The 25,649-nt window shown below is 35.0% G+C and overlaps 1 protein-coding gene across 7 annotated transcripts in view; it reads left to right on the forward strand.

Moving 5' to 3' along the window:
- LOC150094689 (cell adhesion molecule Dscam1-like) overlaps positions 1-25,649 on the forward strand; it is a 772,561-nt gene that overhangs the window by 582,006 nt on the left and 164,906 nt on the right. For all 7 annotated transcript variants that reach the window (XM_090411389.1, XM_090411386.1, XM_090411388.1 and 4 more), the window contains one exon: positions 13,138-13,236. In XM_090411389.1, the coding sequence (XP_090267515.1) occupies positions 13,138-13,236 (99 nt within the window). The remainder of the gene's footprint in view (positions 1-13,137; positions 13,237-25,649) is intronic.

Below are 25,649 nucleotides of genomic sequence, written 5' to 3' on the forward strand. Positions count from 1 at the left end.
GAAAACATCTCTGCTTGGCAGGCAACTCCAAATAATCTGTAAGTCTGAATAGTCCTCACTTTCTTCATCAGGCTTATTTGAGTAGAGTACATAAATCATCACAAGTGACACATTTCTATGCAGGTGAGCCTTAAATCTAATTAAAAAAAAAAAAAAGTGGCTAGTCATTTATGGACCTTGAAAACCAAGAAGGAATTTAGTCTTACATTTCTGCAGTTCTACAGGTACCTGATGGTACTTTGAATTTCCCCTGAATAAATAAATAGCTGAAGATTCTGCCTTCTGAAATGCAATTCTCCATTCCACCTTCATCATCATCATCATCAAATTCTTGACATACCCTCAGGATGCATACAGGATCTTATGATAGTATTACATGAAAAGTTACATCATTACAAACTTCCTATCAATAATTTTCATTTAGAAATCTTTCCAGTAATTACTTGGAAAGATTTCTAAATGAAACAAGTAGTGACAACATTGTGGTAGAAGGCACGCAACAGGAATGCTATCTGGAATATATATCTGCACTACTTGAAGTAGAGAAATCTTTCACAGACCTGACATGTGTAAAGACTGCTGGAGTAGATGATATTTGACCAGAAATGATGCTCATATATGGAGATATAAAAGTTTTACAGTGGCTACACTGTATAGTACCTGTCTATAAAAAAAAGGGAATAAAACTGAATGTGAGATTTAGAAAGGAATTTCTCTACTGAGTATTCCTGGTAATATTTATGCAAGTATTCTTAAGAAACAGCTAAGAAAAATTGTGGAAGAGAAACTTGGAGAAGAACAAGAGGGATTCATGCCAAACATAAGTTGTCAGGATCTGATTTTCACTTTAAGGCATATAGTTGAGAAATCATGGGAATATAACAATGGACTGTATTTAAGTTTTGTAGATCTGGAAAAGGCATATGACAAGGTGCCAAGAGGAAAGCTGTGCAAAACACTCCCATTATATGGTGTAAATAGGATATTATATCAAGCAATACATGGTCTCTGTTCGAATTATAAATCAGCAGTTAGAAATGGAGGAGGAGGCACAGGAAGATGGTTTTGAGGTAAAATCAGGTGTGTGACAAGGGTGCACATTATCTCCTATTAATCATTATCTATATGGATCACATTATGAAGGAAATAGGTATCAAAATTGGCAATGTTAATCTCAGCTCTTTACTTTATGCAGTTGATGTTATACTTTTAAATAAATCCAGAACAAGTTTGCAGGATTCCCAGACCAAATTGAATAACTGTTGTAATAAATTTGATATGAAAATCAGCATTAAAAAGACAAAAACAATGAAAATAGGCAGGAACATTGAAAATATGAACTGCATCCTGAATGGTGAACCATTCACCTTGAATTCCAAAATGTGATTTCTGTACCTCTCCCATCTCGCCATATAGTGAGACATTGTTAAGTGAACCCATCTGAAGTCCTCAGATATTTTGTCTGCTTATATCTATTGCTTATTGGAATAATAATATTGAATAATAATATACTTATTGGAATAATAATAATAATATATCAAGTTTACCTATCAGGTTAGGCCTTTGTTTTCTGTATCCTTTATCTCCATTAACATTGGTCTGTACTGGAGACTGCATTATACTTCTTGGACAGGATCCTCTGCCTCCTACCCTGAATGCAGATCTGAATTTTCAGCTTGACAGCCCAATGCAGCATAAGATCATTATAAGACATTAGATTTTGGAGTGAACACACTGTTTAAAAGAAAATGTGGTACGGTCAAAGAGGCCTTCCATAAAAATTGCAAAATGCATATTTGTCATTGGCATTTTATTCTTTATTCAAAGCAGTTCTTTTAGAATTTCCCTCATCAGTTATATGAGGGCTATGCCTGGTAGGAGGTGAGTTCTCCCTAGGATCTCTTTATCCATATGCTTTAATTCTTATATGCCATGTATTATGTAGGCTAACACCACATTATATTCAGAAGAAACATGTATGGTTTTGATCACTGTCATAATCAAATTCTTGATATGGATCCTCAAGGAGTTGTAGGATGCTATGATAGTACCGTGTGAAAAGTTTGCATTATTACTAACTTCCAATCAGTAATTACTATTTCCTCCAGATATTATATTTTAGTCTTAATGTACCTTTGTCAGTCCACCAAATCTTGGTCTCTGGATCTTATTTTCCTGGTATGAAACTAAACCAAACAGATGTTTATTCTGTTTAAATGGCCATATCATCTGAGATTAGCTCTACTCACACATTTCTGAATGTTAACAGTGTCCAGTTCTTTCCTGATATTTTCATTTTAATATGATTCTGCCATTTATTCCATCTGGTCACTCCACTAATTTTTCTGGGAACTCTCATAGCTGTGATCTCTAGTTTGATCAACTATTTTATAATGCAATCAGAAGAACAATGAGATATTGCACCCTTCATTTGGAAAACACATGAATTTGATTCTCATCATGATGAGAGGAATCATTACATGGGCTTTTTCAGTTGAAGGTGAGTTAGCTGATATGAAGATAGCATGGTTTTTTCACCCAAAAATTTAGGTTTATCATCCCACATACAGGCATATCAACTGGAAAATATGTACAGTTTACAGACAGAAATATTATTAGCGGGCAGTAGATGGTGGTGGTATTGTCAGTGTGTGTAAATGGAGGATTAAGTAATGCAGACAGTGGAGTTGTATGGAGCAGAGTACCTTCTCATGATGAGTGCTTGACTCCTTGCAGGTGTCACATAATAATTTTGAACTCAGCTCTCATATTAGTGAGTTAAAGTTAGTTTGAACACTGTCTTGTATATAGCTACTTCAATATTTTGACCTATTTTTCTCTTATTCCATATACATTTGTTCAGCTGATTCCATAATTTTTTTTTTCAGTTAGTTATTCTATTGTTTATTTCCATATTTAATTTTTATTAAAAATTGTGCCTATGTGGCTAAAATTTTAACCTTTTCTCCAGATTCTTCATCCAGTATGTAGATCATGTTTTCAATGTGCATGTATATTTTCATGGCCTATCAGCAATAAAAAAGACAGGATATGAGAATAGCCTGTCTTTTTTATTGCTAATATTTATACCAAATTTATTATAGCAGCTATTCAAGAATGTTACTATTTAAGAGTATATCATAGTGCAGTGATTACAAAATTGTATTTATATACTTTGATGGTATTCTAAAAAGTCTCCGAGCATTCCGTAGCACATTTTAATATATATTTTATATGCTAATCTTTAAAGATACTCGTGGCATAACTATAAATAATAAATTACACGATAATCCCAGTAATTAATTTAATGAAATAAAGGTACAAATGTTTCATACTGAAATTAACAGTACATCATCAGTGTAGAACAAACACTTCGAAGGAATGGAATGCAAAAGTACATAAGTCGGTGGATTACCAATTAAAAATTGTTGCTGCATGCTAGAATTTAATATTAATAAATATTATTAAATAATTCTTGAAAACTATTTCTTTGATGGTTACATAAGATAAGAATCTCTCAAACTTTTTTTTTTTTGGGGGGGGGGGGGGAGACAATCATTTCGATTCAAATTTGGCTGATGTAAAAGGACTTTGCAACTTTCTTTGAAAAGGCGTTCATATTTAAACTTGCATCTATGGAGAATATTATGTTGTCCCAGACCAGACTTTTGAGGTTTCATGTATTTCATATAATACTGATGTTCTTTCATTCTTTTTTCCACAAAACGGCCTGTTTGTCCAAAGTATATTAAATTACATTCACATGGTATCTGGTAAACGTCAGCTAATGATAGAGGTGCCAGTTTGTGTTTTGTAGATGGCAACGAGTGAGAAATTTTGTTGATAAGAAAATATGTGGGAACGAGATAATACTTCTTCAAAATTCTGCCAATCGGTCCTGAGATGCTAGAAATATAATGGATTAGAACCCTGCAGTCTGTTGAAGAACCCTGAGGTGTTGGAACATAGCAGTCAATTATCTGCTGGATTTGATTAAGGTTGTAACCATTAAATTCTAATAACGTTTTGATAGTGAAAAGTTCTTGTTGTAAGCTTGAGGGAGAGAAGCACACTTTTATGTACTTTATTAATTAAAGATATGATAACACCAATTTTTTGAGAGGTGTGATGAGCAGACATTTGATGAATGTATCTCCCAGTAAAGGTAGGTTATCGATAAACACTGGTTGATAAATTACCAGAGGCTGTACGTGTAAGAAGGATGATTAGGGTTGTAACCATTAAATTCTATTAACGTTTTGATAGTGAAAAGTTCTTGTTGTAAGCTTGAGGGAGAAAGCACACTTTATGTGCTCTATTCATTAAAGACTTGATAACACCAATTTTTTGAGAGGTGTGATGAGCAGACATTTGATGAATGTATCTCCCAGTAAAGGTAGGTTTTCGATAAACACTGGTTGATAAATTACCAGAGGCTGTACGTGTAAAGAAGGATGTCCAAGAATGGTAAACTACCAGCATTTTCTTTTTCCATGGTGAACTGATTGTGTGGGTGAAGGCTATTGATCTGTTGTAGGAATGTAGTAAGTTCCTCATTAGCAGTGTGGCCAAATTGCAAAGACATCATCATCAACATAACAAAACCAAAGAAAGGGTTGGGAATGAATAGATAAGAATAAGGTGTCTTCCTGATGGTTCAAAAAATAATTTGCCAAAGGTGGAGACAGAAGGCTACTCATGGCAGTACCTTCAACTTGTTTATAGATTTTGTTTTTCCAGCTGAAATATTCTGAATGTATAACAAATTCAAAAATCTTTGCAATATCCAGAGGGTAATATATAGTAAATTGACAGTGTCAGATAATGGAATATTGGTAAAGAGGGAAACAATATCAAAACTGACTAACAAGTCAGACTATTGTATTTGAACCTGCTTGATTTGTTCAAGAAAATGTGTCGAATTTTTGATTTAAGATCTGGATTGTCCAGTATGGGCAGAGAATGAACATGATTAGCTAAAGGCCTTGACTTTGCCCTAGTACCTAAACACATCCTGTATCTCAATTTTTTGCATAACACCAAATGCTATCTGTTGGACTTTCTAGCGAAGATGCTAATAAACTGCGATTTGAAGTTGCTGCTTCACTTTTTAAAAGCAAATGACCTCCACGTAATTTATCAAGTGCCGAAACCCGTGCGCTACCCTCATTAAGAAAAAATAGCGAAATATCTATTTCAAAAGCTGATAAAGGAAAAGTGGTAGTGATAATTGATAAGACTGGCTATGAAAGCAAAGTAGGCTGCCTTTTGCAAGATACCTCCACCTATCAAGAAATCAATCATAACCCTACACAATTGCAAATTAAATAATTAAATAAGCTGCTTGATGAAGTTGTCACTTGGGATCGAAATATCATGGATAAGTTGTGCACTCATTTGGAAGAACTCATTTATATGGCCTCCCAAAAATTCATAAAGAAGATTATCCAGTAAGACCCATCGTGAATTGTATTGACTCTCCAACTTATAGAATTGCTAAATTTCTGTCACATTCATTAACTGCCCATACTGGTCCAGATCTTTCATCAAAAATTCGACACATTTTCTTGAACAAATCAAGGATGTTCAGAAGAGTCTGACTTGTTAGTCAGTTTTGATATTGTCTCCCTTGATTTGTTCAAGAAAATGTGTCGAATTTTTGATTTAAGATCTGGATTGTCCAGTATGGGCAGTGAATGAACGTGATTAGCTAAAGGCCTTAACTTTGCCGTAGTACCTAAATGCATCCCACATCTCGATTTTTTGCATAACATCAAACACAATCTGTCGGGACTTTCTAGTGAAGATGCTAATAAACTACAATTTGAAGTTGTTGCTTCACTAACTTTTACCAATATTCCATTATCTGACACTGTCAATTTACTATATGATGATTACCCTCTGGATATTGCAAAGATTTTTGAATGTTATAGATTCAGGATATTTCAGCTGGAAAAACAAGACCTATAAACAAGTTGAAGGTACTGTCATGGGTAGCCTTCTGTCTCCACCTTTGGCAAACAATTTTTTGAACCATCTGGAAGACACCTTGTTCTTATCCATTCATCCCCAACCCTTTCATTGGTTTTGTTATGTTGATGATGTCTTTGTTATTTGGCTGCATGCTGATGAGGAATTTATGACATTCCTACAACAGATCAATAGCCTTCACCCATGCATTCAGTTCACCATGGAAAAAGAAAATGCTGGTAGTTTACCATTCTTGGACATCCTTCTTACATGCACAGCCTCCGGTAATTTATCAACCAGTGTTTATCGAAAAACCTACCTTTACTGGCAGATACATTCATCAAAATTCTGCTCATCACACCTCTCAAAAAATTGGTGTTATCGTGTCTTTAATTAATAAAGTACATAAAAGTGTGCTCCTCTCCCTCAAGCTTACAACAAGAACTTTTCACTATCAAAACGTTATTAGAATTTAATGGTTACAACCCTAATCAAATCCAGCAGATAATTGACTCCTATGTTCCAACACCTCAGGGTTCTTCAACAGACTGCAGGGTTCTAATCCCTTATATTTTTAGCATCTCAGGACCAATTGGCAGAATTTTGAAGAAATATCATCTCATTCCCACATATTTTCCTATCAACAAAATTTCTCACTCGTTGTCATCTACAAAACACAAACTGGCATCTCTATCATTAGCTGGCGTTTACCAGATACCGTGTGAATGCAATTTAACATACTTTGGACAAACAGGCTGCTTTGTGGAAAAAAGAATGAAGGAACATCAGTATTATATTGAATACATGAAACCTCAAACGTCTGGTCTGAGAAAACATAGTATTGACACTAAACACAATATACAGTGGGATAAAGCTTGTCTTTTCCATAGATGCAAGTTTAAATATGAATGCCTTTTCAAAAAAGTTGCAAAGTCCTTTTACATTGGCCAAAAGAAGAAATCCCAACTGGGATTTCTTCTTTTTGCCATATCAACTCTAGATGAGTTCATAAATTTCAGTTGTTAAGGGTGTTCATCCAGTTTTTAGAAGTTCTGATGTAATTTTATTTTCACCAGTTACCTTATTTTTTAGAGCCTTTAATAACATTCTCAACTTCACTCAGAGATGGCTAGAGTTGTTGATTCAGGAAACATAAAGAACAGGGGTGTGTAGCTGTGGTGAGGGATGTGTGCAAAACATATTACTCAACTAGTCAAATTCAAGTGTGGCCTCTACACACACAAACCACTAATTTGGTCTCCCTCCAGACACAACTTGCAGAGTAAATGGCACAAAGATTATTTGCCAGCTGATCAGAAAGCTTCCAACAGAAGAATTACTGTAGTGTTTGGACCTGTGCACTATCTAGCAGACAACCTTAGGAAAGCTGTTTTACTACTATCTCAAATGCAGTAGAAACTGGTTCCCTAGTTGAATGAAAATGGTGTTAAATCTGTGCTGCATATAGGAAAAATGGTGAGGGGACAGAGGCTGAGGGCTCTACTCTGAAGATGAAACATGGTAGTAGTAGTCCTTTCACATCCCTGTGAACACCACCATCCTGCTTTTTTTGGGGGGGGGGGTGAAAGACATCCAACCACCTAAATGTCTGGTTGGCATTTCCTCACAACCAGGGAAGATATGAGTTTAATCAACTTTATTTAAGAATCTCACCACACCTGAAGAACCTCTTTGAGTTATTTGTATTATTTTCAGTTTCTTCAATTCATCTTTTCTTTTGACACAGTGTTTTACTAGTTAAATTTCTGCAGGTATAATTCTCAGTATTTTCTGGTGATGAGTCCTGTATCATTTTTAACCTTCTCTTATTGCATTTCTTTATAGCCTCTTTACATACATTGTTGTACCGTTTGTTTTTCATTCTGTTGTTTGTGAATTGAAGTATTTCTTCTGTACACTGAGTAGTAATAAGGAGAAAACTCTCTTAACGTGATTAATTAATCCATCAATTAATGTGCACTAAGTGAAATCATGTTGAGAAAATACAATAAACAGGAATAATTATAATTCACCATCAGTTAGCATAAATTTGGAAAAGAAATTACAGTATAAACTATATTAGAGGATAAAATCATTAAAGTTAGTAAAAATCAATTGCTTAAATTTCTGTTTAATGTCTAAACATTTGATTGGACTACTTTTTTATAAAAAAATTAAGTAAAGATGTTTGAATTGTGTTCGATTTTTTCATCTGTCATGCAATTTTCGCTAGCTGGTGATCACTTTATCAAGATTTCTGCGGACTTTGAAGCTTCTTTCCATATCAGGAATAGCATCAAACAAAATTTCTTTAGTATGCTCAGTGTGACTGAAAAACTAGCTCAAGTTCTTTTGCAGTTAGCTTCTTAGTCCTAACATTCTCTTCTTGTTCACACTCCTTATCTTCTTATTTATATGCCTCTGTTCTTCTAGTTGAAGGAGATCATTCTTGCTTAAATGTTCTGAATGGGAATCAAGCAAGTTTCTCACATCTTCATTATTCAATTCATTAAATCCAAGTTCTTTTCCAAATTGTGCTGATTTCTTCAATAATGTTAGATCTTGGATTTTGTGCATGATAAACTAACATAGGCTTGAATTTAAAGTCATCTTCTGCATTGCCTCCTAATAAAAGCGTAAGACAATCTTTAGATACTTTGTATTCTGGTTGAGATGCTTCAGTTTTAGCTAGGAAAGTTTCCGTTGGCATACACTTCCAAAAGAGTCCAATTTCGTCGACGTTGAATATTTGCCAATCGTCATAATCACCCTCCTGAATTATCTTTTGCAATTCTTCATGAAACTTAGCTGCAGAATCTTTATCAGCACTAGCAGATTTTCGTTATTCTTTACATTATGCAGTCCAATTTGATTTTTAAAATGGTCAGACCATCCTAACTCACAGTAAAGCTTTTACATTCCTCTTGAAATTTGGTCTCTTTCAGTGAAGTAAAAATATTGAGAGGTTTTGTATGAATATTCCTTGTACTAAGAGGTATTCTTTTTTTGGTTATAATCCTCAATCCAGAGTGATCTGGATTGAGGATTATAACCATATTATAAAGCATGCAGTTTATAAAGGATTATAAACTGCATGCTTAAAGAAGCAGTAGCAACTTTTCCTTGTTCTTTGTATTCTTTGCTCTATTTAATATAGTCCAAACTGTAGACTTAAACTGGTTAAACTGTAGTTGAACTGTAGACTTAAAATGCAAAATGGCAGAAAAGCTATCAAAAGAAAATAGCCTTCATGGATTATATAAACAAATAGACCAAATTAGTAAGACACAGACAACAAAAATTATAATGATCAAAAACAAAGAGGGACAACTAAGAATGGCCAGATGGGAAGAATACTTCAAAGATTTATATAATAAAAACAGTTCCCAGCATATTACGATTCCAGCCACCGAAATGGAAGCAAATATCTTTACCAAAGAAATAATAGCATACAGCATAGAAAAACTCAAAACTAGGAAAGCACCTGGCATTGATCAAATACATGCAGAATTCTTAAAAGCAGGAAAGGAACAACTTTTGGAACCATTAAAAACATTATTTGATAGGCTCTACCAAAAACAAAGCAGTGCCTAATTGATTGGAACAAATCAGTCATAACTCCTATATACAAAAAAGGAGATAAAACAGAATGCAATAATTACAGAGGCATTAACCTCCTCAGTATTCCAAGTGAGGTGATTGGCTTAAGGTGAATTGATCAGCTATTCACCTTAAGACAGCTAATAGAAAAGACACTAGAGTACAAATAAAGTTGCTACATAAATTTCATAGACTTTCGTCAGGCATTTGATTCAATCAGTAGAAGAGAACTATGGAAAACTATGGAAGAATTTGGAATTCCCAACAAAACCATAAGAATAATAAAGAATCTATATGAGAAATCTGAAAGTGCAGTACAAATGGAGGACACCTTAACCAACTGGTTTCACACAGAGAGCGGAGTAAGACAGGGATGCAATCTGTCACCAAACCTGTTCAATCTTACACTGGAAGAAGCAACCAATAAGGCCTTAAACAACGAAGACTCCGGAATCAAAATATATGGGAAAAATGTGACAAATTTAAAATTTGCAGACGACATTGCATTACTTGCAAGTACAGAAGAAAATTTATTATGTTTAATCCAGATTAAACATAAATATAGACAAAACAAAAATTATGCAAATAGGAAAAAGAAGCACCAATCTGAAAATTGAAATTGATAGTAAGAATCTAGAGCAGGTAGAAAACTTCACCTACCTTGGAGGAGTTATTGAGTACAATGGTGAAATTATAAAAGATATAAATAGACGAATCAGTCAAGCATCCCAAACTTTTGGATGACTTAATAAAATATGGAAGTCAAGAGACATCAAACAAGTAACAAAAGTAAGAATCTATGAAACAATGGTCCTCCCAATACTCCTCTATGAAAGTGAATGCTGGAATCTCAAAAAGGCTGAAGAGAAAAAATTATTAGTTACTGAAATGAGTTGGCTAAGAAGATTACTTGGAGTATCTCTGCTGGATCAACTAAGAAACAAAGACATAAGGAAATGACTAAAACAAGAAATAACAATAATAGGCAAAATCCAAGAAAGAAGACTGCGATGGTTTGGCCATGTGACCAGAATGGGAACAGAAAGACTACCATCTAAAGCCCTGAATACAATGATGGAAGGTAAAAGATTCAAAGGACGGTCCAGAATTAGATGGATAGACAAAATAAAAGAGGACGTGAAAACCAAATCACAACAAGCGACACCAAACTGGACAGAATTGTTCGGACTCTCCTGGGACAGACAGAAGTGGAAAGAGTTCATTCGGCCTCATCATCATCATCCACATAGATGATGGAAGAGAGAAGAAGAAGAAACTATAGACTTACTGTATCCCAGCTTTCACACAATCATTGTATTACTAGCGCCACTTTCATGTCTCTTAATGACTTCCAGCTTTTCTGCTAGTTGCAGATTGATGACAAAAAATTTCACGTAACATAAAAAAAATCACATTAGTATCATTTCACTCAATTATGCTAACTGATTATTGCGCATATCAAATTCTCGTTAAGCGAAGTTTTCCTGTATTTTTGATTTGAGTTTTTATTTTCCATTTCTCTCGGGTACACGAGAATTTGAATATTGTATTTCTTGTTTCATCTTTTCTGTATATTGTCTTTGTATGTTTACTTCCTCCCATTTTTTGATATTATATTAATTAGCAATTCCATTTCTGTTAACATTTCTCCATTCAACAGAAAGTTTTAGACTGAAATGTACTATTACTAGGTAATGATAAGTATCTGCATCAACTCTTCTGTAGGCACAGATGATTTTTATGCATATCTTTTGCCTCTTGTTTAGCATTACTTTACTCTTTAATGTTAGGAGAACCAAGTTTGTTTATGGATATTTCCTCTGGGAAAGTATGTACTGTTTGTAAACTCTCTGAAGTTGCCTTTTACCATTAGAAAATTAGATCTGCTCTACGATCTGTCTTAGGTTTATCAAGTGCCCCTCACTACAGTCCCTTAGGATGGCACCACTGGATTTTATATCACTGGCATATTACAGGTATCCCTCGATTAATGCGGTTAATTAATCCCTCGATGTTACCGCATATATCAAAATCGCATTAACCAAATATAATAATGAATGGTAAAAATCACAAATCGTCCTTGATTGATTACTGTATTAGTAATTTGTTTTATATGGTACTATTTTAGGAAAGATAGAAAATGAATGCAAAGTAAATGTTTAATAAATACTTGTACCTACATTATTTTCTGCAAGTTTTTTTTATCAAAAGAAGTTATCAAGAGTCGTTTGAACAGTTTTAGTTTTTTTCTTATTGGCATGAATTCTATGATAAGCAAAATGACTCTCCAGACCTCAGCAAACAAGCAATAAAACAAAGAAAAAACACTGCAAATATAATACAAGATGGTACAAATTAAGTGGACATTTAATCCAACATTGTTTCATAGCCGAATATAGAAACTAAAAGTTTCGGCAGATGCAACCATAAGCAACCTTATGGGTAACTCATAGTAAAGGTGGAGTAAACTCCAGATCACTTTCCTTAGTATTTTCCATAATTGTAAAGCACATCTCCTAGAGGACATATATGATAAATAAGCCTTTGGCTTTCTATTTCAGTAATATATGATGGTTTATTTATTTTCAGTTACAATCTAGAAATTATTGAACAAAGAATTAAAAAAAAAAAAAAAAAAAAAACTAAACCATACTATACTGACATCGGAGGTTGCGGTATCTCCCAGATACAATTTACTGTCGAATATCGCAAACCTTTACATAACATGTATTAAACCAAACTGACAGCAAAAAAACAGTGTGAAATATCACTCGTAACATATGAATGCACAGCTACTCATGACCTCCAAGCTATACACTGAATTGTGTAAGAATATTTATATTAAATATTTTGCATGTATCTGTCAGATCAGCTGCAAGCTCCACATGGTTAAAGGCACGTTAATCAAAACTCTTGCCACGTATTTCAAGGGATTACCGCAATTAATTTTGCTGCATTAATCAAATCCCGCGTTAAGCAAGGGATACCAGTACTTTATAAAAAGACAATGTAAAAACTAACTCAACTTAACGTGCAGTCATTTCAGACACTTTAGATATTTACTTATAGTAATTTAAGGATTAACATTTAACTACTTTTGTAGGGATCTTAACAAACAAGCAAATTCAAAAAGTGATATAACTTTTACAAATTATTTTGCCTTTCTTCTAACTGTCTACCTTTATATTAACTAGCATATTTGATAACATAAGAATGTTGGTTGATTTTGCTTCAGCATTGTATCATTTCTGGATTTCATGAGAACATTCTTAATTTCACCATTTTGTGAAATTAAGACTGATGATATTAGTGTAATAGTAATTGCAGTAATATTAACTCTTTTAATACCCAGTAATAAAAGTTTAAGAGTATAACAGTTATATTTATTTATCTTTATAACAGCATAATAGGATACATTTCATTTCACTGTGAATATTGAATAAGAGAAAGAGAATCAAAATTGACAGAAACTTGTGGCAGTTCTCTCTCTCTCTCTCTCTCTCTTTTTTTTTTTTTTTTAAGAAGATAGTAATTTTCTATTATTTACAAATATTGTAAACTTTGTAGATCCACCTGCGTCTCCTGTGTTGACTATTCTTTCCACTACTGCTTCTTCTATTCAGCTAAAATGGAATTCAGCTGATGAAGAAAATAGTCCAGTTACAGGTGAATATTCTAATTTTTGTGAAATTCTTTACTGTATAGTATTACAACTTTTTTTCTGTTTTTTTCACAAAACTAAAGTTACAAACTTTCACACTTTTCAGATTTTAGAAATTATAGATACTCAAAAAGTTCCATGCTCAAAGAATATAACACTTTCTTTAATCAGTAGTGTGTTGGCTGAATAATGCTAAATGCTTTGTTTCAGTTTGCTTGAAAGTCATTATTTATTTGAGACAGCATCAGTTCAATTCTCGAAGATGCATGACAACTGGATGTCCTTTTTTTTTTTGGTTGTAGTTATTCCATATAGTTACAGGTTTTATTTTATTTGCACATAAAGACAAGTTTTTATTTTCTATTATTGATTTTTTTTTCCTTTTTAAAAGCAGGGAGGAGAATTATGGAGGCCATTGTCAATGCAGTGTTTAATTATCATATGGATATGGCAAGCACTCAAGATTCATCTGTTGTCATATCTAATCTTGAGATTGATTTCAGTAGTAAAACTTTCTCTGCAGTCAGAGAATGAATCAGGTCAGGTTGAACTAAATGGAAGGAAATGCCAGGAGTGATATGTGATAAAAATGCACCAAAAAAAGTAAAAACAAGTATATATAAGTCAGCCATCATACTGGCCCTGTTGTATGGAGCAGACATGGGCAACAAAGAGAACTCAGGAGGAGCAATGGGAAAGAACAGAGATGAGGATGCTAAGATGGATAAATGGAACATCAAGGAAAGAGCATAGAAGGAATGAAGATATAAGGAATATCTTTACATCATTGGCAGACAACTAAATATCCCCTGCAGTCAACTGACAGTGTCATTGATTAAGGATAAACTGCATTCCGAGCAGTTTAACTTTATGTTCCCATACCGAGCCTTGTGTAAATTTTCCCATTCTGAGCCTTGTGTGAAATCCACTGGTGACCTTCTACTCCCTTGACACCACACACTCTCATACACAAATCTCTGGTATTTGTCAGACAGCTAATCTCCAATTCATTTCACTAAACTGATACTGTAACTTAAATATTAACTTATCATATGATAAGTTAATGTTTAAGTATTAAATTTAAGTATCCTGCTATATATGATCTCTCACTAATTTCAAAATCGTAACAACTACAGAAGAAATACAGACTGGTCCAGTTTGACACTTCTATTCTCTGACCACCATAATGCAATGACACTATCTTACCCTCCTTCCATTTCTGCTAGATTTTTGTTGGAAAGCCCGGTTCATTTCATTATTACATTCTCTTAAAATACATGGCAAAACCCATCCAGTCCCACTGATTTATTGACATCTTGAGTACTTAGTATTCAAAACACATTCTCCTCATGCAGTTCTAAACCTTGAACCCCTCCCTACTTTTCTAGTAACAAAACCATAATAACCTTCTAGTCAGGCTCTTTCCGTACAGGGGTGCAAAGGGTTCAATGAACCCTTGCAGCACAATTTAGGGGTGGTATAATTGAACACGTTCATAAAAAAATAGGGAATAAATAATACACTGAACTGTTTGGGCACAAAAATTTTGTACCCAGGCAGCTCAAACCAACAGAACTGCCCTGCTTCTAGTAATAACTGCACATAAATTCCTTCTCCTTGATACTTCTATGTGTCAATTCTACTCCAATCATGACTTCATGAATACTCTCCAACTGCAGGTATTAATGAATGACATCCCAGTTACAATCCGATCCTCTGATGCTAGGATCAAATCTAAAACTCTTGAACCTTATGTTCCTTTTACTACATGTTGTCAAAGACATTTGTCTCTTGTTAATTTCAAAAATTTCATTCCCTTAGCCAACAAAGGTTGGTTGATTGGCAGAGCCTCTGTTACTAATGGCTCATGCAAAAAAGTTAAGTAAGTTAGAGTGCAGTTAGTAGTTGGAAGGGGATCAATCATTCGATGCTGTTGGTACACTCTCCCTCAATGAGTTTTTGGACTCCCTGGAGGTGTCACATAATAATAATAATATTATTGTTATTATTATTACTTTCCTCTTCCCAATTTTTTTCTTTATTTATTTTTTAACAGTTAAGACAAATCCTCAAACTCAAAAAGCTGTCATGTTTGTTTAGAGCAGGCTGTTACATACGTTCCTGCCCAAGGTGGGTTTTGAATCCACAACTTCTTGTTTAGAGAGCAGGTGAGCTATCCACTCAGCCAACCAGGCCTACTTCTGTAGTTAAAATTTCCAGTGCAAATATTAATATCCTGTACAAGAGGTCATCCTTGCCATCCTCTTCCCTAGCAACTTTAGTTTTCCCTGGCATAGTGCTCTCACTTGCCCAGAGAACAACCATCTCTTCACATACATGCATCTTTCTGTGTTCGATTATTTTCTTCTCTCATCAGATGCACTCCATGCATCTACACATTCCAAGCCTTTCTTTCAACATATTCTCATTATCCTGTTATTTCATTATTTCTACTCTTCTCCTGAACTTTGCATTATTATATCTGGATTTTCCTCTTCAGTCTTCATTATCATATCATACACTCACTATCTTCTCTCTCACAGTCTTTTTTTTTTTTTTTTTTTTATGTTGAGCCCATAAACAGGAGTTTGGTTGGTCAACCTATAGTACATTAGTACCGTGTATGGGTAGTGGGTTGGGAAAGGAGAAATTTGTTTACATTTGTTTTGAATGACTTTAAATTGTATTCCTTGGGAAACACAGCAGGTGGGAGACTGTTCCACAGTGCAGCAGTTGCAGGGATGAAGGAAGAGGAAAAGAAACTTGTTCTGTTTGTTTCTAGGTGTACTGTGAAGGGATTGCAGCTGCACGTGTTCCAATGAGCTTTGTACTGAGCAGAGGAATTACTGATGTTATTTCGGATGAACATTTCCCAATGAAATATTTGTAGAATATACATACTGCAGAGACCATACATCTGTGTGAAAGTGGGGGGAGAGAGAGAGAGTTGCTAAAGGATGGATCATTGATAAGTCTAATTGCTCTCCTCTGTATTGAGTCGAGCATTTTGAGAGATCTTTTAGGGGTCCCACCCCATATGTGGGAGCAGTATTCAATAGCTGATCAGATTTGTGATTTGTAAATCTTCTGCTGCACATTTGCTAACATGCTTAGATCTTTCCACCCAATTCACACTACTTCTCAGATTATTGTTATGCACTGCTGCTGTTATCTCGTCTACATTTTCACCTTGATTAATTGCCATAGTCATACTCTATTGTTCCTCTAGGCCAGTGCTTCCCAAACTTCTGGATGTCAGGGGTCCCCTTTGCACAAATTAAAATATTTCACAGCCCCCCTCAAAAAAAAAATCGTAATAGAGACATATATTATTATAATATTTATTGTAGTTATTATATTCAATACAAATCATACACAGCGAATATTGCAAAAATCAAATGCATATATTACATTTTTTGCCTCTTACCGTTTGGTTCTGAAGACGATGTGGGCTGTTCTGGTAAAATATGAAATACTGTCATTTTTTTTTGAGTCTGTTTCTGCTTCTTCTGATTGCTCGTGGGATTTTTTTTTTTTATCAGCCACTTATCCATCTCAGGTTTAAATTTTTTAACATAGAATAGATCAAATAATAGCACCACTTACCAATACTGGCACACCACAGACTAACAACATGAAATTAGTGAATAAGGGAATCCCCGGACCTGGAACATTTTTCTCTTTTGTGACTTTTCTCCCTTTACAGTAATTAAGCCTAACGCGAAACAGACAGCAATGATATTAAGAAGTGCATATGATTGGTGCGGTATTAACAAAAGATCGTGCAACCGAAAGATAAAAGCATAGCTGACAATTGAGTTGAAATGCTAACTCTCTTTAACCGAATTCCATATGTGAAACTGCCATAATATTCATTATATAGAGGCCATCCCTGGAAGTTACGAAAGGAAACTGTGAGCAAGAGGGTGAGGAGTGGTTTCTTTGCGTGGAGGTTGGTTGAACCGTGGAATGCATTGCCTGATGGAGTGGTGAGAGCAAGAACGGTCAATGAGTTTAAGGAGTGGTATGATAGACTGTGTTTCTTAGGAGGGACCTTCCACAATGAGTCTTTTGACTCCATGGAGGCCTGAATAATAATAATAATATATATTAATTTTAACACTTTTACGAATTTTAGCACGTTTACAATTTTAACACATTCGGTTGAATTTTATTGCTGCCTTGGGAAATCGAACTCACACACATCTAATTAATAACAATAGTTTTTAGTTAGATACTGTGTTTTCCCATGCAACATATGGTTTTATTTCAGTCTATATAGCATAGTTTCTGTATGAGGGGACATGTGATTCATTAATTAGTGTGTTTTTATCCCAGTGTTGTCTCTAATTGCACTATTTGTTGAGAAATATATTACACAGACTGCTCATATACTGATATGAGCAGTCTGTGTAATATGCCAGTGACTGCTCATATACTGATATGAGCAGTCACTGGCATAATAAAAGTACTTGTTTTTATTGCCTCTGCAGTATAGTGGCTGTTAGGGAGGGCATGTTGTTTACCACTGCAAGCGAGTTACTATCTCCCCACATGAACTTGTTTAATCTTTTTTTCATGTGTGAAGTATATGCGAAACTTTTATTGGTAACAGAAAACTAGCTCGGATGACAGTGATAATATAAAACGAGTTTTGATATGTATATAAAGTCAATATCAACAGTCTCTGATTACGAACACGTGATGAAAAGGACAGGAAGATTTGGAGCTTCCCTGGAGAGAGCATTCGAAGTAAATACAATTAACCACTGCTTTGAAAGGAAACATATGAATAAGCAATATTTACTAATATTCATTAAGCGTCAAAATACGCAGGAAGCAAAGTTTGTGAACCAACACCAATGTGTGAATTTTTCCATTAAAATATAAAAAATAACAAAAAAGAAATAATAAATAATAAAAGTTAAATACTTTTCTTTTAAAATAAAAAAGTCTCCTTAGTCTTAAAACATTTTAAATTTGTTTTCATTATTTCACGCCCCCCTCAACAAAACCTACATACCCCAAGGGGGCCGTGGCCCACAGTTTGGGAAGCACTGCTCTAGGCAAGCACTCATCTTGAATTCTGTTTTGTACACCATGAATCACTGAATCTCTATACATTACACCTCACAATAATTCTTTTATTACTTGCTCATGTGCATCATTCTTTCTCTCTCTCTCTCTCTTTTTCTTTCTTTCTTTCTTTTGACTAATATCCAACAAATGCCATCCTTCAAATCTGCTGTGCTTTTTATTGTTATATCCATCTGTACATCATGCTCACCTTTCTCACACTACTTGTATCTCTGCCAGCACTTCTGTTTCTGACATACGGTTACTGCCTCTACTGAAACCAGGGATACTGATATTAGTATCACAGCAATTCTCATTGTCTTTATTTTATATAGACATGCACTCCTCCATCTCTTTCCTGCCATATTTTTAATTGCCAAGATGCAAGCATGCCACAGGCACAATATGTTACAAATTCTTGTTGAATACTATGCGGAATGTCGTCCTTAAATGCTGGCGATATGGGTGATAACATATAAGCTAATTGATGTATGGTTCCTGCCATTATTGAAAGTTGCAGTGCAGTACACACAGACAAGATATACTTAAAAATATATTAAATTCTGAAAACTTCAAAAATAAACTCTCCATCATCATCTATTTCCTGAACACTCAGGGAGTATTCAGGCAACTATAACAACACTACATGATTACATTTACATTATTATTAATCTCCTATCCAACAATTTTTCTCCAAATTAGGCTATTAGTTGTCAGCATTCCAATATTGTCATATCTAACATTTCATGCTTCTAAGACACTTCTAACTGAATCAGTCGACCTAGACCTTGGTCTTCCTCTGTGTCTCTTTCCTACTATCTTGGCATCAAACACTGTTTTGCTAACCTTTCCTCACCCATTCTATTTACGTGGCCATACCACCTTAGATTGGTGCTGCTCATGCATTCTTAAATGTTAATAATATCAAGTTCCTTTCTAATATATTCATTTTTAATAATAATCTGCCATTTATATTATCTGTTCACACCTCTCATTTTTCTCAGAATTCTCATATCTGTGTTGTCTAGTCTTTGATCAAGTGCTTTTTTCAACTCTCAGATCCCTAAATTAAAACTGGTTTCAACATTGTCTTGTACACTGATAGTTTGGTGTTTCAGCTAATTTCTTTCTTGTTCCATGTGAATTTGTTTAGCTGGCCACCGACCATACTACTTTGCTTATTCTGTTGTCTATTTCCAGAATAAACCTGTCATCTTCACTAAAAACTGTCTAAATAACTGAAATATTTTACTTGTTCTATAGATTTTTCCATCCATGTCTTCAATGTTTCTGCCTATTTTCATAGTTTTTGTCTTTTTATTGCTGATTTTCATGCCAAATTTGTTACACCTGTTATTTAGTTTAGTTAGAGAATCCTGGAGACTGGGTTTAGAAATAGAACATCATCTGCATAATACCTCCAATGCTAATACCAGTTCTAATACCACTTTCTTTCATAATGCGAGCCATATAGATGATGAATCAGGGTGGAGATAATGTGCATCCTTGTCACACCTCTGATTTTACATGAAACCATCTTCCTATATTCCTTCAATAATTTTAACAACTGACTTACAACTAAAATATAGACTTTGTACTGTTCTGTATAATGTTTCATTTACCCCATATAATTGCAGCATTTTGAAAAGCTTTTCTATAGGCACCTTATCATATGCCTTCTCCAAATCTATAAAACTCAAGTACAGATCCTTGTCATATTCACATGCTTTCTCAACTATTTGTTGTAAATTGAAAAAATGAACTTATTTGCTAGGAACTTTTGGTATGCTTTCTTCTTTTACAGAACTGTTTCTTTAACTTCTAGTGCCCACCTTTGGGGATTCTTATTTTTCTATCCTTACAGGCAACTTCACCACATGCCTCCCTAGCTGAATCCATCAATGTCTTCTTCAGAGTTTGCCACTGAGAACTCCAATGTTTGGTTCTTGTTTTCAAACGTCTGCAAATTTTCTTTAATAATGTTTGTATAGTCAAGTCTACACTTTACGTGTAAAAGCTGTTCAACTTTAATTCTTTTTAAAACTTACTTAGATACTGTTCTTTTCAATGTAATATCCTGCTTAGCATTAAGCAGGATATTACATTTTTATTTTTATCCTGCTTAGCATTAAGTAATGGTCATTTCCAGAACGAGTGCAGAAGAAGAGACCTGATCTGTAGAAGAATAATGCTTGGATTCTATATCAGGACAACGCTCCAGTCCATAGTGCACTGTCTGTAAAGCAGTATCTGGCTGATAAGAAAATCCAAGTGTTGGACTATCTATCTTACTCGCTGGACTTAGTTCCATGCGACTTTTACCTTTGTCCAAAATTGAAATCTGCATCAAAGGGCACCTCTGTACATTCTTGTATGAGGTGTGGCCATTAAATAACGAGACTGGTTGCAAAAATGTGGTTTATGATTACAATTGTACAACTTAATTGTAATTACACTGTTGAATATGAATTTTCCATTGTTCAAAGCAGTGCTGAAAATCATCAGGTGTGTTATTTGCTTCAGTAGTGCTACTGTTTTCTCCTTTACCTCATCCACTGACTGAAAATGGATGCCCTTTGATGCAGATTTCAACTTTGGACAATGGTAAAAGTAGCATGGAGCTAAGTCCAGCAAGTAAGGTGAATAGTCCAACACTGGGATCTTCTTATCAGCCAGATACTGCTTTACAGACAGTACACTATGGGCTGGAGCATTGTCCTGTTATAGAATCCAAGCATTATTCTTTCACAGATCGGGTCTCTTCTGAACTTGTTCTCTCAGCTTGGCCAGAACCTCAAGGTAATAATGTTGGTTAAAGTGTCAGACCCTCTAGTACCCATTCAACCATTACCACACCATTGATATATATAAAAAAAAAAAAAACGATCAGCCATTGCCTTCAGTTTTGACTTGCTCATTCTTGCCTTTTTTTTTTTCATTCTCTGTGATGTGGGAGTTTTCCAGTGCATCTATTGTCTCTTTGTTTTTGGATCGTACTGGAAAATCCATGTCTCATCACATGTGATGATCTTCTCCTGCAAATCCAGCTCCACTGTCAACCATTCCATGATATCAGTGCAAATTTGTTTCCAGCAAAGTGACTTCACACGTTTCTTTTATAAGTGCTTACAGACTAACCACGAGTGACAGCGAACAATTTTATCTCAACTGCTTCTAGAAGATTCAAGGTCATTCATGGTGCAAGTGCATCCCACTGCTATGAGTACACTATTCATAATGCACCTTGTCTCGTTATTTAATAGCCACACCTTGTATCTGAACCATCATGAAGATATCACTATTAATAATGATATAGTCAATGAGGCTTTTCTCCACATGAACTTGTTAACATCTTTATGCTGGAACATGGTGTCAGTAATGACTAATCTGTGTCCTGCACAGAAATCCATGGAATACTTACCATTATTATTAGCTTTGCCCTTTTCTCCACATTTTTTCAAAACATTCCTATGTGACTGGTGGTATTCATTTCCTACTCTACTGTTCAGATCTTCAAGGACCACTATTTCCATTTTCTTTATGTCAGCTGCTCATTCTAATGACTCAAGAAACTCCTCTACCTCTTCCCTAGAAGAACCTTCTGTGGGACCATGTGCTTAAATCATTTTTGTTGTCCATTTCCCCCATATTGAAGTTTGTCCACATAACTCTATTTGAAACTGCTTTCTAATCAAGAAGTTTATCTTCATGTTTGGTGTTGAATGCTATCACTACTTCTTCCTTTCTTTGATCGTTATTATCTGAAAATAACATCCAATACTAAATACATGAGATATTTAGTAATATTTCACCTGTATTTGTTTTCTTTGTCTCAGAAATGTCAATTATGTCCACGTGATACTTTTCCAATTCTTCAGTAAGTTTGATTTCCTTTCCATTAATACTCCTTATATTGATATTCCTATCTTCAGTTCTTCTGACATTGGCTTTCTTTTTCTTCTTTTTCTTGATGTTTCTTTTATAAGCGACATCAAGACATCATTTTATAAGAGACATTTTCATTGGAGCTTGTCCCACTTGGTGACTTTCACTGTTTACCCTGGTTTCTGACAAAAATGGCAGGACCCCTTGTTTAATCAGGCAGTCCCAGCCAGTAGGAAATTTCATCATGTTGTACCATTATATGCATTTATGGTTTAAGCCAATAGAGAATACAGTTTGGTTGGCTGTCCTAAATACCCTAATAATTGAAACTTTTCTTCTTTTCGTTCCACCTTACTATTGATTTTACTGCAAACTTTCCTATGTAAAACAAATAACATCTAAAAGCTTCAAAATGTTTGATAAAAAAAAATTATATATTCACATCAAAAAGTATATGCATATGGGTAAGAATGCTCTGATAAATATTTTGGAGTACGGTCCTTCTAAGCAAAAAATTTAATATCTAGGTTTTCAGTGATACCAACATTGGGTCATTGTTGGGAAAGGGTTAAACTTTTTATCTTGCTAATCTCCTATTATGTTTTTAATCCTTAGGATCTGCTATTTTGTTTGTTAACTAACATATGGATACAAAGTGCACTATATTGCCAAAAGTTTCAGGACACCCCCATAGCCCTACATTATTTTACTCGTATGATGCAGATACATGTTCCACAATGCTATATAAGCATAGACATGTGAGCATTAGCACTATAGAAATTCTTTGCCATCAGGATGAGTGGACAAAAAGCTTCGAGTCCATTTAAACATGGTATGCTAGTCAGAGCCCACAAGTTTAGTCATTCAGTCTGAGAAATTTCTACCATAATGCACATACCCCAGTCTACTCTCAGTGAGGTTATCATGAAGTTGAAATATGATGGAACCATCAATCCCTTCCTCCAAACTTCTGGCTCAAGAAACTGACAAATCACAACTGGCAAACTCACAAGTGTGTTGTCACAGTCAATTGTCAGCCAGCCTTAACAGCCACCACAAATGGCTTCCGAATGAGCTCTGGAATGAATACCAATGACAGAACTATTCATCGGGAGGTGTTTGCCCTTGGGTTTCATGGTTGTGCTGTGGCTCACAAGCCCTTGATTACACCTGAAAATGCTTAGCATCATCTGGAATGCTGCAGACAACACTGTCATTGGACTGTGGATCAATGGAAGAGAGTCCTCTGACAATAGATTAGACGTGTCTGGATCTGGTGAATGATACTTACAGGAATGTCTTGTATTGACCGTAAAATTTGGAGGCAGTAACATAATGGTCTGGGACTGTTTTTCCTAGTTTGGACTGAGCCCATTGCTTTCTGCATCCAGATCTTTAAATGCTGATGCCTCATAACATTTTGGACAATGTAGCAACAGTTTGGAATAGGTCCTGTATTATATCAGCACAATAACACACCAGTCCTATTTAACATCAACCCTCAATCCTATTTAACATCTTTAGGATGAACTGGAGCAAAGGTTGCATGCCAGACCTACTCGCCTAACACTAATCAGCTGTTTGCCATACTACAGGAGGAATGGAAAAAAATTCCAGCAGTAGTTTACCAGAACTTACTGGAGCACCTATCCCAACGGGTAATTGCTGTAATAGTAGTAAAAGGATGCCCTACCTCATATTGACAGCAACACTGTAGTAATGAAAAATACAAACAATTGCTGTCCAGACACTTTTGGCAACATAATGTAGATTGTTCACATAATGTCCTCGTAGTCTTCACAATCATTAAAGTGCACATTTTACAAGATTTAAAAAAAGAAAATTTAACACCAAACCAAAGATAAAAAAATATTCTTACCACATGGAACATTATTAAAAAAAAAGCTTTGGTACTCTTTTTCCACAGTGGGATATTAATAAAAAATTTTTGTTTGCTTATTTAATGTGACCGCTTTGTTTATATTTCAACTATAGTATAATTATCACCAGTGGTACAGAACTGCCATCATTCAGGTGGTATACAGATGATGCACTTTGGTTAGAAAAAAATCAGGTTCAAATCCCATCTGGATTATGAACCTTTGTTATACAGGCTTTTCATGTGATGGCAAGTGAGCCAGTTTCATATGGAGGTAGCAGGATTTTTCACTCCCAGAAACTCAGGTTTTTTATCCCATAATACAGGAAAATGGACCAGGTGAACACACATGTACACACAGTTAACTGGCATAAGACACTGGCATTTGAGCCTTAGCTGCCTCGATTGTAATTCCAAATCAACAATCAATGGTGCAAATGTATATATAGATTAAAAGACCATTCAGCTTGTATCTGGTGACAGTGTAACTAAAACTAAATAACATAATATTATTATGTCCAACTGTGTCAGTCAGACTGCAGACAAGACAATACAAAAGAAGAAACAGGTAGATTATTATGTCTGTACATGAATGCTAGGAGTATCAGAAACAAAGGGATAGAGTTTGTTGCCTTAGTTAATATGTTGCGACCTTAAATTGTAGTATTAGTGAGACCTGGCTATCAGAATCAGACCTATTAACTGGTATCAAGTGTCATAGGAGTATTTTTAGGAAGGATAGAGTGGATAGGAGAGGAGCGGGATGTGCTGCTAATGATATCGGATGACTTGAATCCAGTTAAAGTTAAGACCCATGATTGTAGTACTACTACTAATAATAATATTTCATGTGGCACTGAGTTTGAAGCCATCTGGTATGAGGTGGAATCTAACAAGATCAATTACATAGTGGGGTGTTGTAACAGACCTGGTGGATCGGTTGCTAGTGATGAAGAAATGCATCACCGAATACAAAAGATGAGCACGAAAAGAGTAATCATAATGGGAGACTTTAATTATCCAAATATTGATTGGGTAGCAGTAGAATCTCATGTGAAGAATGAAAATGCATTTATTGAGCTGTTGTGGGACAACTTCCTCAAGCAGCATATGACAGAAGGAACTTGAGGGCAAAGAGTGTTAGGTTTGATTATAGTGTCAGAGGGCATTTCAGTTAAAGACATAACTATTCTGCCTCCAGTTGGTGACAGTGATCATGTGGTACTCACTTGGGAAGTGACTAAGTTTATAAATGTTCCATTCAGGAAAGGTTACATGCTGAACTACAAAGCAGGAAATTATGACCAACTGAGGAGTATATTGAGTTCATTGGAATGGGATCGGTTGCTGGTTGGATGGAATATCGACAGTGCATGGGAAGCATTGAAACAACACTTAAATGATGTGATATTAGAATATGTCCCGAGAGTTCGAAGAATAAATAGAGTAGGAGTCAAATGGATGTGTAATCTTATTAAGCAAGAGATTCATAAGAAAAAACGATGTGGAAGGAATACCGTTTGCATAAGGATGACATCTGTTATGAACGTTATAAGCAGCAGGCTAGAATAGTCACAA

This window comes from Typopeltis vanoorti, chromosome 21, assembly GCF_054136105.1.
Source record: "Typopeltis vanoorti isolate ZY-2024b chromosome 21, IOZ_Tvanoo_1.0, whole genome shotgun sequence".
In the NCBI taxonomy this organism is placed as follows: domain Eukaryota; kingdom Metazoa; phylum Arthropoda; class Arachnida; order Uropygi; family Thelyphonidae; genus Typopeltis; species Typopeltis vanoorti.